The sequence below is a fragment of the Malania oleifera genome, chromosome 5 (assembly GCF_029873635.1).
Source record: "Malania oleifera isolate guangnan ecotype guangnan chromosome 5, ASM2987363v1, whole genome shotgun sequence".
NCBI classification, from domain to species: Eukaryota; Viridiplantae; Streptophyta; class Magnoliopsida; order Santalales; family Ximeniaceae; genus Malania; species Malania oleifera.
In genome coordinates this window covers 20,275,914-20,289,775 of record NC_080421.1, presented here as the reverse complement: position 1 = coordinate 20,289,775, position 13,862 = coordinate 20,275,914, and the positions used below count along the sequence as shown (strand labels likewise).

The following is a 13,862-nucleotide window of genomic DNA, read 5'->3' as shown; positions in this document are numbered from 1 at the left end:
AGGAATAAGTTCTCAGCTTGGTTGTCTTGTAGCAAGTGAAATACAACAACACGAACCTGAAAAATCGCAAGCGGTTTAAACAAATGACCTGAATTTTGACAGCTCCAATCTCGTAGGTCTATCTTGCGAGATTCTCCACGTGTCACAATGCTGCGCCATTTCAGAGACAAATCTCGCAGCTTGGTGCTGCGAGATTTCTACCACATGTCCTCTTCCCAGCCATTGAAATTTTAAATGCTGTAAGATTTTTTAAGCCCCTGTCACGCGCCACCTTCCCGCTGACTATAAGATTTTTTTCCCTTCGTGCCACGCATCACCTTGCCAGTGGCCCATCAATTTAAATCTCACAGCATCAAGTTGCGAGATTACGTAAACATTAGTTTGAGAAATTTTTTCTCAATCAGAATATTATTTAATATTTTATTTATTTTTAATAAAAAAAAAAACTCGTAAGAACCCCATATATTTGACATTGGGCATCGATACGACACGTTGATTCAAACAATGACTTAACTTACTCTCGCATATAAGGAACACTCCAATAAATATTTTTAAGGATTGATATTATAATGATCTGATAAATTTTATTTAGCTGTCTAATGCAATCTCCTCCTTTAGTCGGGCCTGCGTGAACCAAAAAAAAAAATTAAGAGATTGAGTGCATCACAGGACCGCTGAACTATCTCGCGTCGCGTCTGCCTTCGTTCTCTCCCAATTTTTCATCGCTGAACGTTAGCCCTAACCTGCTCCGCAGCATTTTCGGCTTTGCCTACCATATCTCCCTCCCGCTCCCTCTTTCAATCACCGAGGGCACCCGAGGTTCTTACTCCCCACGCGCCAGTTCACTCTGCCGCAAACCACCGTTCCCGTCGGGCCTAAGGGTACGCCTTCCCCTTCCCCTTCCCCTTCCCCTTCCCCTTCCCCTCCTCCTCCTCCTTGTTTTTCTTCTTCTTCTCCTTCTTCTTCTTTTCTCTATATTTCTCTTTTCATTATTTAAATAGATTTCTGCCATGATTAAGTACCGTGTTGTGATTTGGGTTCCCGTAATTTCTATTTCATGGTTTCAACTATATGGGTTCCGGACGAGTGTTGGTTTCGAGGGATTTTAATTTCTGAGGTTTACAATTCCAGTGATCAGTTGGGTTCTAATTTCATGGATTCCGTTGCTGAGATGCGTTCTGTGGTTTCAAATTACAATGGTGAGTTGGGTTGGTGTTTACAATTTCCAGTGATCAGTTGGGTTATTCAGCGACACAAACAAAAAAAATGCAGGGAGAAGGAAAGTAGGGTGGAGAGAAACTGATATATCAATAGCATTTTGTCTCTTTAAAGTGTAACCAGTGCTCTCTCATCCCTTTGCGTAAGAGAGAGAGAGAGAGAGAGAGAGAGAGAGAGAGAGAGAATGTGTTTATGTAATCAATGGCGGGTTTTGGTTTCTAACCCAGGAACTTGGTACTGGAATCAAGGGGGAAATGACTGAAGAAATGGACGTTATTGTTGAAAATGCGTTTGATTCAAAAATTGATCTTGATTACAGAGTTTGACGCTGTTAGGTACTTCGATTTCGGTCCTTCAGAATTACATGCAGAGGCTAGGGAGGCAGAGTCGTGGTTTGAATTTTCTGGAACTTATCCACCTTCACATAAGCATTTTCAAACGGTTTTTGCTGACCATTGAATTTTTTTTAGAAAATTGCGATTCTTCTTTCATGGGTTCCGGTGCTTGGATGGGTTACGTGGTTTCAAATTACACTGGTTTCAAATTTCGATGGTGGGTTGGGTTCCAATTTCATGGTTTCAATTTAATATATTCTACTGCTAAGTTGGTTTCAATGATTTAAATTTTCGGTGGTGGGTTCTGTTCCAACGATTCTGTATTTACACAGAGCCCATTAATGGCTGAGAAAGATAGCCGCCATGGCCGTGGCAGCAAATGTCATTGGGGGTGATAGGTGTGACACTTAAAATTGCGCTTTTGTATTTGCATGTAGCCCATCAACGGCCGAGGAGGGTGGCCATCACAGCCATGGCACCAAACATAAAAAATGCGAAGAAAGGCGACGAAAATTCATTGAAAGATTTGAAAAATGGGGTGTTCCTTTGTCTTGAAAGATGCTGTCAGTTCTTGATGGTGGGATGTTGTGCCACCATCAATTAAAATGCAATTAACTCATTAGTTAAAACTAAATTAAAAATATATATATTACATATGTTTTGCTATGTTACTTCTTGATGGTGGGATGCAACCACCATCAATTGAGGAGCATCTTGGCTCTTAGGACCAGGGAGGCTTCCTCGACTCCAAGGCTCAAGGAGGCTAATAGGTTTAAAAAAGGAGTTGGAGAGCACCTCAACTTCCTAGATCAAGGAGGCCACCTCGATTGCAAGGCTCAAGGCCAAGAGCCTAAATAATAGGGTGAAGAGCACCTTGGCTTCTAAGTTTGAGGAGGCCAAGAGCCCAAAAGGATGCAGAGCACCTCAATTCCTTAGATCGAGGAGGCCACCTTGGCTCCAAGGCCAAAGGAGGACAAGAGCCCAACAAGTATTGAGAGTACCTTGGCTCCCTAGACTAATGAAGCCACAAAAAAGGGTGACGCTCCGTATTTCCAAAGTTCAAGGAGGCCATGCCCCCAACCCCACCACCCCCCCCCCCCCCCCCAAAAAAAAAAAAAACTCTCAAAAAATGGGGAGCTCCTTGACTCCAAGGACAAGAGCATATATATATATATATATGAAAACATTTTTTCTCCTAAACTCGGAAGTTGCTTATCTAAGAATAGGACTAGGAGCATATGAGAAGGAAAAATTTTGTCTTATGGTCTTCCAACCATTATAGGCCACTTGATGAAGAGACCTTTGGATTTTTTCAGAAATAAGGAGGGTGTAACCTCTGAGAAATTGAGGAAAATAGAGGGGCATACCCCCTTGTAATTGAAAGGTAACCCACCAATCAAAGGGACATTTAACATCGGGAACCAACCTATAAGAACGGGGAGGTAAAACAGAGGTAAGGCATGCCTATACTCATCTATGTTGCCCATATTAACTATCTCCCTCTTTCTTTGACTTAAACATTGGAGAGATCTCTTGGAAGCCACATTGGGACCTCTCAAGCTTCCTTCTTCCTGCAGGTGGTTGACTTATGATTTGGCGAAAAAAGTGGTAGATTGATGCACTACATAGGGGGAAGTATGCAGCTTAGAATAATCATGGCGATTTCCTATAACTAAGCCAATGTAGTGAAAGAAAAAAAGAACAAGCCATTGATGTGCTTTTGAATTGCAACCACCAAACCCTTGCTAAGGGTGATGATTCTACACGAAGTCAATTTGGTGCCCAAGTAGGGGAAAAAAATAAAACAAAATTTCATTAGTGGCGGGTGTGTGACCTCGAGGGTTCAAGAGATTGTTAGTCTTTTAGTTGTTTGATATTACTTCATTTTCAACATATGTTTTTGGGAGATTAAATTTGGAACTTCTTGCTCGGGCTTTTGTAGTAGAGAAGGTTATGAGGTTTGCATTCACAATTTTAAGTAGTGACTGCTTTCCAAAGCTTTTCTTGATTTTGGAATCTTGAAATCTTGAATTTCAACTAGCTTGAAAGAATGAGCCTCAGCTCTGAATAATAATTAGAGATGATAAACTTCTTGAGGCTCTAGTCTATGACTATGATGCTAAAGGGTGGTTTGACCACCTATTCTTGCTTCCCAAATTTGGTTGGATTAGAGCTGCAAATGAACTGAGCCAAACCGCGCTTTGGCCAGTTCAGCTTGGCTCGATTGCTTGAAAGAGAGCTCTAGCTCTACTCAAGCTTTAAGTGTGTTATTTGAACTTGGCTTATTTTGCATATATCTAACTCAACCTCAGCTCAAGTTTGACTCGACTAAAGCTTGTTTCACATTAATAAACGAGTTAGTTCACGAGCTAGTAAACAAGCAGTTGGCAAGCTGGCTTAAGGAGTTGGTAAACGAGCTAGCTCGCAAGCGTAGCAAGCTGGTATGACTCAGCTTGTGTAGTTGACGAGCTTGAAACTTGAGCTCAAACTTGGCTTGTTTAGCATAATAATGAGTTCAAGCGAGCCATTATCAAGTCAAACACTGAGTAGCTCATAAGTGGCTTAGCTTGTTTGCAGCCCTAGGTGGGATTGTGCATATATAGTGTGCCAAGTGAAGCAATGGGCTTTGGAGATATATGATGCACAATGTCACGGTGTTACATTCTTTTATCTGTGACCACATGCCAAATGGCTAGTTGGGCAACTTTGGAAGGATATGGTGCTCATGTCGGATGTGTTAGAAGGAACTCTGGTTAACATGGATTTGATTATGGAGATGTGCCAGGACGCATTCTGAATGTTGCTATGACGTTGTGGGGGATTCTAACAGTTGTTGTGGTGGCATTCTTGGGTTGTGATCATATGATCATTAGACCTACGGATAGACCTACGGATGTTTACTTGAATTTGAGCAGGATTAAGACGGCCCTAACTGGAAGACTCTACCTATGGGGGGGATTCTAGGTCAGCAGCCTACTAACCCCGGTGCCCTTTTAGGTACTAAGTGAGTTCCTCAAGGAGCGCTCAAGGACAAACTCGGGCATCCTCAAGTGGTGCCTTTGGCTTTTGTGTGGGATTGGGAGTCTCATGGATGAACTATTAGAGAATGTGGTTGTGGTCACTCTTGACTTGGACATTAGGGTGTTCACCCTTGTTGGCCCTTGGGTACACTTTTATGTCTGACTTGTAGTGTTTACTTCCCTTAGCTCCAGCTGGTGGGTTGTAAGTGGCATGTGCTTTTACATGAGGATCATGCTGTGGAGATGAGAATTACCCTTTCATGCTATTGGATTGCAAGTTCAACATCCTGCTTGAAAATCTGGACAAGGGCTGTCATGCTATGAGATTGGACCCTTGCGTGTTTCCATGCATGAGGATGAGTGATTGCCCTTGCTGTGCTGATTCTTTTTTGAGATTCTCTGCAAGATGGGAATTCAGGTGGGAAGAAAAGCAAGGAAGTCCTTTGCTGAGTTGAAGTACCTTGGCTCACCCTTGTTATTAGCTAAAGCTCGATGAGGTAGAGGATCTCTCTTTCTTACTTTGCAGTGGTAAGTTCAGTGTGAAGAAGTACCTTGGCTCGCCCTTGTTATTAGCTAATCCACAAGCCTGAGTACTATGTGGGCGAGATCCTTAGGGTGCAAGGGTAAACTAGCACGTATAGGGTAAAATGGTATATGCTCCTGTCAATGTTTCCAAAAAGCTGAGAGCCCACTTCAAACTCCATCGCATTATAGTCCTGATAAACCAGACCTTGAGGCAGATATTGCAAAAGCCAGATATTTACAGAAGACTTATCAAGTGGTCAGTTGAATTAAGGGAGTTTGACTTATGCTACCAGCCGCAACTGGCTATCGAAGAACTTTGTGGTTGAGCAAACACTGCAGGATGCAGTGAAAAAATTAAAGGACTTCTGGTGGACACTTCATATGGATGGGTCACTAGTGCAACAAGAGGAGAGGCAGGACTAAGTCTGAAGGCTGCAAATGGGGTGAAGTCTAGTATGCTTTGGGATTAAAATTTTCTGCCACGAATGGTAATGCCAGATATGAGGCCCTCCTTGCCAGACTCAGGCTGGCCAATAGCTTGGGGGCAAAAAAAATTGAGGCAATTAGCATATAGTAGTCAAACATGCTGAGGCACGTCTAGGTGTGAAGTGTACTGAGGTGATGAGGCCTTGCGCCTCACAGGGTCGAGGTGAGGTGAGCTTTAAAAGGGGCAGTGAAGCTTGCCTCAACACAAGTTCAAATTACACTATTTTTTTTTCCTTCTCTTTTAAGTTAAGCAATCTGTTTTCTTTCTGTTTTTCTTTATTTTATTTTTTTCTGTTTTTATGGAATTTCTGCCACTTTTTCCTGACATATGTACTCAGCTGCTCTCAGACTTCTTTCTTTTCTTCTTCTTCTTCTTCTTCTTCTTCTTCTGGCCTGCTGTGCTGCTCTCAGTCAAAGCTGTGAATCCCCTTATTATTTTTATTTTTTCTATTGTTGTCCTTTTTATTTTATAATTTATGTTTCTTTTTCAGCAATTCTGCTCTGTTGTTCCTCAATCTTCTTCTTCTTCTTCTGAACTGCTCTGCTGCTCTGTGCCACCTCTTTGATCTCTGTTTTTCCTTTTCTCGTTTTTTCTTTTTTTCCCTGTTTCATATGGAAACTGAGCTGTTTTCTTCCTTGTGCATATCTTTTTCTTAGCATTTCTGCTTTGTGATCCGGGATTTCTAGTATTTCACTCAGAGCCTGCACTGCTGCTGTTTTTCTTTCTTCCTTTCCTTCTTCTTCTTCTTCATCTTTTTTTCTATTTTTTTTATTATATACATTTCCATGCTGCTTATTTCTCTGCTTCTATTTTCTGTAACTTATGGCATGAACATTGCATATTATTGAAAATCTGTGTTATGATATTCATTTTTATGTCCTAGTATCGAGTATTTTGATATTTTAAAATTCAAATATTGGTACTTATGAGTTCACAATCAAGAATCCATTATGTAGGGTTTTTTTACAGACAATTTTAATTATTGTGCGCCTCACCTCCATGAAGCACACGCCTTCACTTGCGCCTAGGCTCTAGATGCCTTTTGCTGCTTTGCACCTTGCACCGTGTGCCTTTGACTACTATGAATGAGCGGCTTGTGGTTGGTGGTAGGACAAGTACAAGGGGAGGATGAAGCACAAGAAACCAATGGTAGTATTTGTAACGTTTAAGAACTTGTGCAAACTTTTAGCTTTTTTGAATACATCATATTTGAAGATTGGACAATGCTAAGGCAGATGCCTTGTCCAAGTTGGCTTCCATGTCAAAGTTGAACTAAGCAAAGACAATTTATGCAGACAGACTCGACCAACCATCATTTGAAGAAGCAGCACGAGTGTAGTTTGAGCAAAGGCTTAACGATCGAATAAGCCCTTTTTGAGACTACCTTTGGGAAGGGAAAGTCCCCACAGACAAGACTAAAACCTTAAGCCTAAAAAAGAAGATAGCCAAATACACCCTAATGTGGAAGCATCTATATTGGCATATGTAACCCTTCTCCATATTTGTCCAAATACAAGGGAGGCAAAATTACATTGGGGCAAGGCATTGGTGTACAAAGCATTTCGACGAGAATACTATTGCCTACCATGAAAGAGGATGCCCAGGAGTTGATCAAAGATGGGATCCTTGCCACTAGTGCACTAAAATCTTGCACTTACTAGCTATGGAACTCAACCTCCTCATGAGCCCATGTCCTTGCGCAATCCACTCAGGCCACTTCTAAACTTAGTTCAGTAGAAACAATACCTGGTGGTGGCAATTTACTGTTTTAGGGAATGGGTTAAAGTTGGAGCCCTATCTCGAAAAACTAAAAATGGATGGCCATTCTCTTTTGGACCTTAATGGTTTGCAAATATTGAGTCCCACATGTAGTGGTCATGGATCATTGGAGGCTATTTGACAACTCTCGGTTTAGGGAATTTTTCTTGAAGCCTGGTATTGACTTTAGGTGCTCCTTGATGGGGTACCCCCGAAGTATGGACGGGTGGAGAATATGAAAGAACCACACTCCATGATCTTAGGACCTGACTCAAGATTGTGCAAGGACAGGGGGTCGAGGAGCTACCAACCATCCTATGGGCTTGCTGCAACACTAAATGAATGGCTACAAGGGAGACATTTTTCAAGCTTGCCTTTGCCAAGGAAGTTTTCATCCTTACAAAATTGGAACGCCTACCCTGAAATTCAACATTATGATGTTGAGAACAATTAGGAGAAACTCATAATGGAGTTAGACCTCCTTGAAGAGCACAAAAAGTTAGAATAGGTAAAGTCAGTTGCTTACTAATAGAGGTGGCTAGGTACTTCAATGCAAGGGGGAGTAGCAATATCTTCGAGCCAAGAAAAAGATTTGTTGCCTAGTGAATTGGAGATTAAGAAACTCCAACCTAAGTGGAAAGGACACCACCAGGTCACTAAGGAAACCAAACTAGGGATTTATAAATTTAGGGATTTGGAAGGAAGAAAACTGCCCTGGACATGGAGCTCAAGAGGTTTTGAGAAATACTTGTAATGAAAAACTGTCATGACCTTATTTAGAATGTTCCTCATTTTGAAAGACTAAATAAAAGAGTTGTCCTGTCATTTCTTTATACAATATATGAATCTACATTCTAATGGAGTCAAAGCCAAAATGGCCAAAAATATCTCACCCCCCAACCAAGGCTACAATTCATAATTAAAATATAATAATAGATAAACAAGCAACTTAGACAAGAAAAGTGATAAATTGGACATTCATGAGAATAGATGGTACAAAAGGGCCCTTAGGTCGAGACACATACAAGAGAAAACTACAAATATCTATTCATTGGCGTCGACATCTTCGTTCAGAGCTTCCTCCTCCCCCTTGTCGTCATCCTCCACCTCAAAGTTGGACTATTGCTGCCATGTCCTGTCGAGCTAATACTAGATGTATCAATGTTGAGATACTTCTACCTAAACTTATCAAGGCGTTGCTAAAAGGCACCTTGGTAGGCGTGATGAACATTACTTGGCCAATGCTTTCTTGTACCTTCGTGAAGCCTTGAACCCTTAAATACCCGCTTGAGCTGCCCCTTGAAGCTTGGTTTGCATCTAACTAAGCATCATCTTTTACTCAATAGTGTCATCCTCCAAAGCTTTGATCCTAGCTTCATGCTTTGCTGCTCTCCACCAAGGTCCTGAGCATGAACCCCACCTTGCCTTTTAAAGTTAGGCACATGAGAAAGAGCAAGAGTGTTCAAAGAAATATCATTGTCAACTAAGGGGGAAGAAGAAAATTTGGTAGAATTTTACTCACTCGGTAAGCCTCATGCTCAACGGTGGCACTAAGGACCTTTGGCGTGTCGTTGTGATCTTGTGGGAGCACTAAGCAGCGTAGCACATTAGAGGAGAGGTGGAGTCATCCAACACAAATAGAGAGGCCTATGGAGAGAGAGGAACATACAACTGCTCCCTAGAGCCTCCGAATGGGCGGGAACTAGGTCAAAAGTTGGAGTAGGAGGCTAAGGGGAATTCCTTCTTGAGGATTTTGCGCGATTTTTTTCTATTAGGTGAGATGATGAAGGCTATTAAAATCCAACTTTGCAAGAAAAACGTAAGAGCATTTGAAGTTAGACAATAGTATGTGATGAAATAATGCTCTATATGTTTTGTAAAAATTTGCACAGCATCCCGCCAAGTTTGCGTCCCTAATGAGCTACTAGTAATGAATGACCCCCATATAGCTAGATGTTTTATCTCAAGTATGATCCCTATCTTTGGGGGAATTAGAACTAGTCAATGATCCCTATCTTTGGTGTGAGTTAGAACTAGTCAAAGGTTTCTCCATTGCGTTGCAAACATAATAGGGGTTAAAGTAATAGTTGCTAGAGAGAAAGGATGTGTAAAAGGAAATAGGAACCATTTCAAAAGTCTTTTTAAGCCGAGCTGAAAAAGTGAAGAAGTAGACTCTCCCATTTATGTATGGAAGAAGGCCCTATGGAAAAGAACTCACATTTGACACACTAGGTGAAATACTACCACCCAACTTCCTATGAATGGATCTTTAGTTTAGGGCAAGCTTTTAGATATCTTGTGGGGACCAATAATTTAGTGGCCAAGTCAGAGGGGACGTGAGGCAAAGCATGTCAAGATAGGAGTTGGGGAATAGCTGACCTAGGCAAATGTTATTGAAGTTCAGGATTTTTTTGAAAAAAAAAAAAGGTTGAATAGGATAGCATAGACGTGCCTTAAAAGTCCTCATATAAGCATATCTCTTCACGTGGTTTGAGGACAAGGTGCACGGTCCTCAAGACTGGGTAACTGTAGATTGATAGGGAAGGGAACATGGTAGGTGGACCATAGGTAAGCTAGGTCCTCCCAATTCAAGGATTGCACCTCATCTTTCAGCACTTGTGGAGGTGGAGGTGTGAGATTGTTGTCGGGGGATTTCACCTAAAGTGTCCACGAGGTTATAAACTAAAAAAAGGAGAAGGGCAAAGGGATTGAACAAATCACAAATAGCAAGCAAGTTCTTGTCCTGTAAAAAAACATATCAAACAATCATCAAATATTTAAAACACATGAAGAACCATAAAAAACCACATAGAAAACCATGAAGGATGCATGAATAATGATGAAGTACAACTATTTAAGGGGAAAATTTTGTGGAGCGTAACTAGATAAGTAGAGGGTGTTCTCCACCAAAATATCACAAGCACTTCTTGAAGTTGAACAAAAGAAAATGAAGGGGAGGAGTCAAATTTATAGGAAGCATACCTTAGGTAAAGAAGAAAATTTTTTTGAAAATCTGGAAGGCCCAAAGACCAGGGAGTCATTTGTGTCTCCTAAAAAGTGAACAAGGAGACCATGAGATAAACTTGGGGGATGCCCAAGAAATAGAAGGCCACCTCAGTCATTAAGATTGAAGGAGGCAACCTTGGGGGAAATACATAAAAGAGTATACCATCTCGAAAGAGCATGGGAGGCAACCTTGCGTAACGCCCAAGAAAGAGAAAGCCACCTTGGACGACTAGAGAAAGCAATCCTTAAGGAATGCCTCAAGGTCAGCTTGATCGCTAACACATGAAAAGAGGCAACCTTGGAGGAAATACGTATGACAGTCGAAAGACCAAAGGATGCAACCTTAGGAAATGCCCAAGAGAAGGTCACCTTGGTTGCTAAGACTAGAGGAAGCGACCATGGGAAATGCCCACAAAAGAGCAGGCCACCTCAATTGCAAGACCAAAGAGGCAACCTTGGTTGCTTAGAGTTGAGGATGCAACACTGGGAAATACCCCATGAAAGAGCGGCCTATGTCAGTCACAAGAGGAGGTAAAAACTATGGGCTCAAAAGGTGGGGAGACTATCTCAACTCTTGGGCCTGAGGAGGCCTAGAGCCCCCAAGAAAATAGTGGAGTGCACCTTGGCTCTCCATAGTGAGGAGGCCACTTTAGCTCCCCTAGTTCCATTGGATTTTGGACTGCAGCACCTAGTATAAATTGCATTCTGCTATTTATCCTTCGCTGTTTGTCAACTGTGAAATATTAAGGATTTGTGCATGTGGACTTTTGAGAAACTTGGTGTCTTTATGGATTTATAATGGATTATTGCTCTTTCTGAAAACACAATCTGGATATTTGCATAATCTTGAGCAATATCAAAGGATTACTTTGCTTTGCTCTCCTAACATCTGTTGATGTATCAATGTATGCATTTTATCTTTGTATAATGAAAATGAAGACTGGTGTTTCATTTTTTCAGATTATATCCCCTATTTTGAACTGATACTCTAATTTGTTTTCACTGTTGCTTTGTTGCAACTTTTGGTTGCCTTGAGTGATTCTTTTCATAGTATTTTCATATGGGAAAATTGCTTTTTAAATGGTCACTGGCAGCATAGGTCCAAAGAAAAGACATGAACGCATTCAAGGCCTTCAAAGCATGTGTTCCAATTGCGTGGAGCCCTAATCTCTATATAACCTTGGTGAGGGGCATTCCAGGAACCAGGAGACTTCATAGGCGCACTTTAGAGGCATTGCGTCTTCGCAAGTGCAACCGAACTGTCATGAGGTGGAACACTCCTACTGTCAGGGGAATGCTGCAACAGGTTCTAGAATAATTTTGTAATGAATGCATCCCTACCTACCTTATTTCAATTTGGTTTCTAAAGTTTTGATAGTTTCATTCCACACACAGGTAAAGAGATTAGTCGTGGTTGAGACAGAAGAGATGTATAAGGCCCGTAAACAAAAAGAGTTGAAGCACCGGGCTTTACGCCCACCTTTGGTCATAAACCATCTTCCTGCACCAGAAAATTGCTCTGTTTAGCTTCCTGTTTTATTACTTGGAGGTTAGAGCTGTACAAGTACATGGATCTGCAAATTTATTTTCTCATTGTGCTAAAATCATTTACCTTTATTTTATTTTTTATTGTTTCAGCAGATCATATTATTAACTCCTTGAGCACAATTGCTGAAACATTGCTTACATGTGTATTTTTGAATGTGACTAAATAAATTTTGTGCTAAAGCTTAACTGGAACCACTCAATCTTTTTATCTAAATGCACTGCTATGAGAAGCTGAGCTTCTTGTAGGTCTTTTGTCCAATAAAGGATGATCACTTTTCTTAGTTATTTTGTGCACCAAGAGTGATTGCATGTTGTGCAAATGTAATTTTTGTGTTCGGTGCGGTTCGGTGTGTGCACATCTAGGGGTTGGGTTCATCTAATATGTCCAATCCCAGGACATTGCACAACAGATTTTGGTTGAAAAAGATACACTCATGGTAGAATTCTACCGTTGGGACATGTTGCTCGAGAAAAGCATACTGTGTATGACTCAAGTATTCTTATTTGTCTTGATGGCCCCATGTGCAAGAGTAATGAATCAAGAAAATTTCCAGCAAAACTTTTTAGTGAACAGAATTATGCTTCCTTTTTTTTTTGGTTGGACATAATACCCATATAACATAGTTGTGGTCAAGACATCCATTGATATAGATGCCTCCTCGTGATATCCAACACCAAACTTCTCATATTTTAATTTGTTCATGTAAATCAATAAACAACTGGACCAATATAGCCTATCAGATTCCTTCTTACGGTTAGTGCATCAAATACACGGACCTTAAATATTCAGGTAAAAAAAAGGGGCCAAGGCTACTCTGACTGGTCCGTTTCCCATATCATTTCAATTCAACCGCACTCTTTAGGGGGACATAAGACACTGGAAAGCAAGAATGGGCATTTAACATTGGCTGATTGATCTGTTCATCCAATCAGCAGACCATAGCCCACAAAAGTCGCCAACCATTTTGACCTCGCAAGTTTCAGGCTCAGAACATTGTGCACCCTCTGCCCATTATTGTGTTGACCATTCGAATTTGTACGTGTTTGTCATGGGTATTTTTGGGGAATTGCTTCTCTATCAGTCTGCCAAATAGATGTTTCAGGAATTAGAAGGTATGTTGAGATGATCACTAGAAAGGAAAACAGACTTGTTCTTAGCTGAGTACATCCAGCAGGTTCATTTTTAACTTTTCTTGTTTTCTCCTTTTCAGGGTTAGGGAATATCTGGCCATCAATGGACATGCTTGGCAGAGAACATGTTGTGGGTGTAGGATTGTCTTGGTCCTCTTATCGATGAACACTTGAACAAACAATTGATCTAGTTACCGATCCTGTTTATTGTTAATTACCATTAGATGTTTAATATTGGGTTGGTGTACAATAATGCATATGCAGAAGATGAACCCTTTTTTGGTAACTGGTATATCTTTCATTTTCTGCTGGTGTTGGAACTGTAGAGGTAACATAGTTGATCATTTGCAGATTTTGCTAGTTGAAAAGAGCACTTGAAGGCATTTTCATTCAAGCCTTCTTGCAGCAGATATTTGAATATTGTTATTGTTACTGGTGCGCAGTTTTTTGTTCTCTGAGCTTTGGATTAAATTTTGTACCCCAGATTGTTGTATGAGGGGTAGAAATTTGGATTTCCCCAGGAAATCTTTCTAGTCTTTGTGTTTGTGTTGGAGTTATTTTTCTTCCCTCAGGCTCAAACTATTGCATGTACGACACAGAAAACTAGTAAGCAATCTGCATTTGCCCACTACCCTTGAGAGTAAGAAATGGCCCACATTTTCCATCAGTTTAAATTCTCCCGAGGTATATTATTTTGGCTATCCTTTTTGTATGTTTGGGAGCATAAAATTCAAGCTTTGAATTTAAATAAATTTAAATAAAATAAAAATATAAAAATTATATTAAAAATTTCTTCAAATATATGCTAATACTGCATTTGGAAGTATAGTTTTC

At 40.7% G+C, this 13,862-nt stretch overlaps 1 protein-coding gene across 2 annotated transcripts; it reads left to right on the top strand.

Moving 5' to 3' along the window:
- Nucleotides 1-560: 560 nt before the first annotated feature.
- LOC131155484 (uncharacterized) lies at nt 561-13,446 on the top strand. Of its 2 annotated transcripts, none has more exons than XM_058108668.1 (4): nt 561-881; nt 11,444-11,655; nt 11,745-11,898; nt 13,109-13,446. In XM_058108668.1, exons 2-3 carry the CDS (start codon nt 11,464-11,466, stop codon nt 11,874-11,876), a joined length of 324 nt encoding a protein of 107 aa, XP_057964651.1. In that variant the 5' UTR covers nt 561-881; nt 11,444-11,463; the 3' UTR covers nt 11,877-11,898; nt 13,109-13,446. The 2 variants fall into 2 exon arrangements, with proteins under 2 accessions (XP_057964651.1, XP_057964652.1); XM_058108669.1 differs by having other exon boundaries at nt 621-881; nt 11,449-11,655.
- The last annotated feature ends 416 nt before the right edge of the window (nt 13,447-13,862 follow it).

Bases quoted from the DNA above. Each gene is read 5' to 3' on its own strand.
- LOC131155484 (XM_058108668.1), top strand. From the start codon at position 11,464: ATGAACGCATTCAAGGCCTTCAAAGCATGTGTTCCAATTGCGTGGAGC. The intron at 11,656-11,744 runs GTTCTAGAATAA...TTCCACACACAG, and splicing joins TCAGGGGAATGCTGCAACAG to GTAAAGAGATTAGTCGTGGT.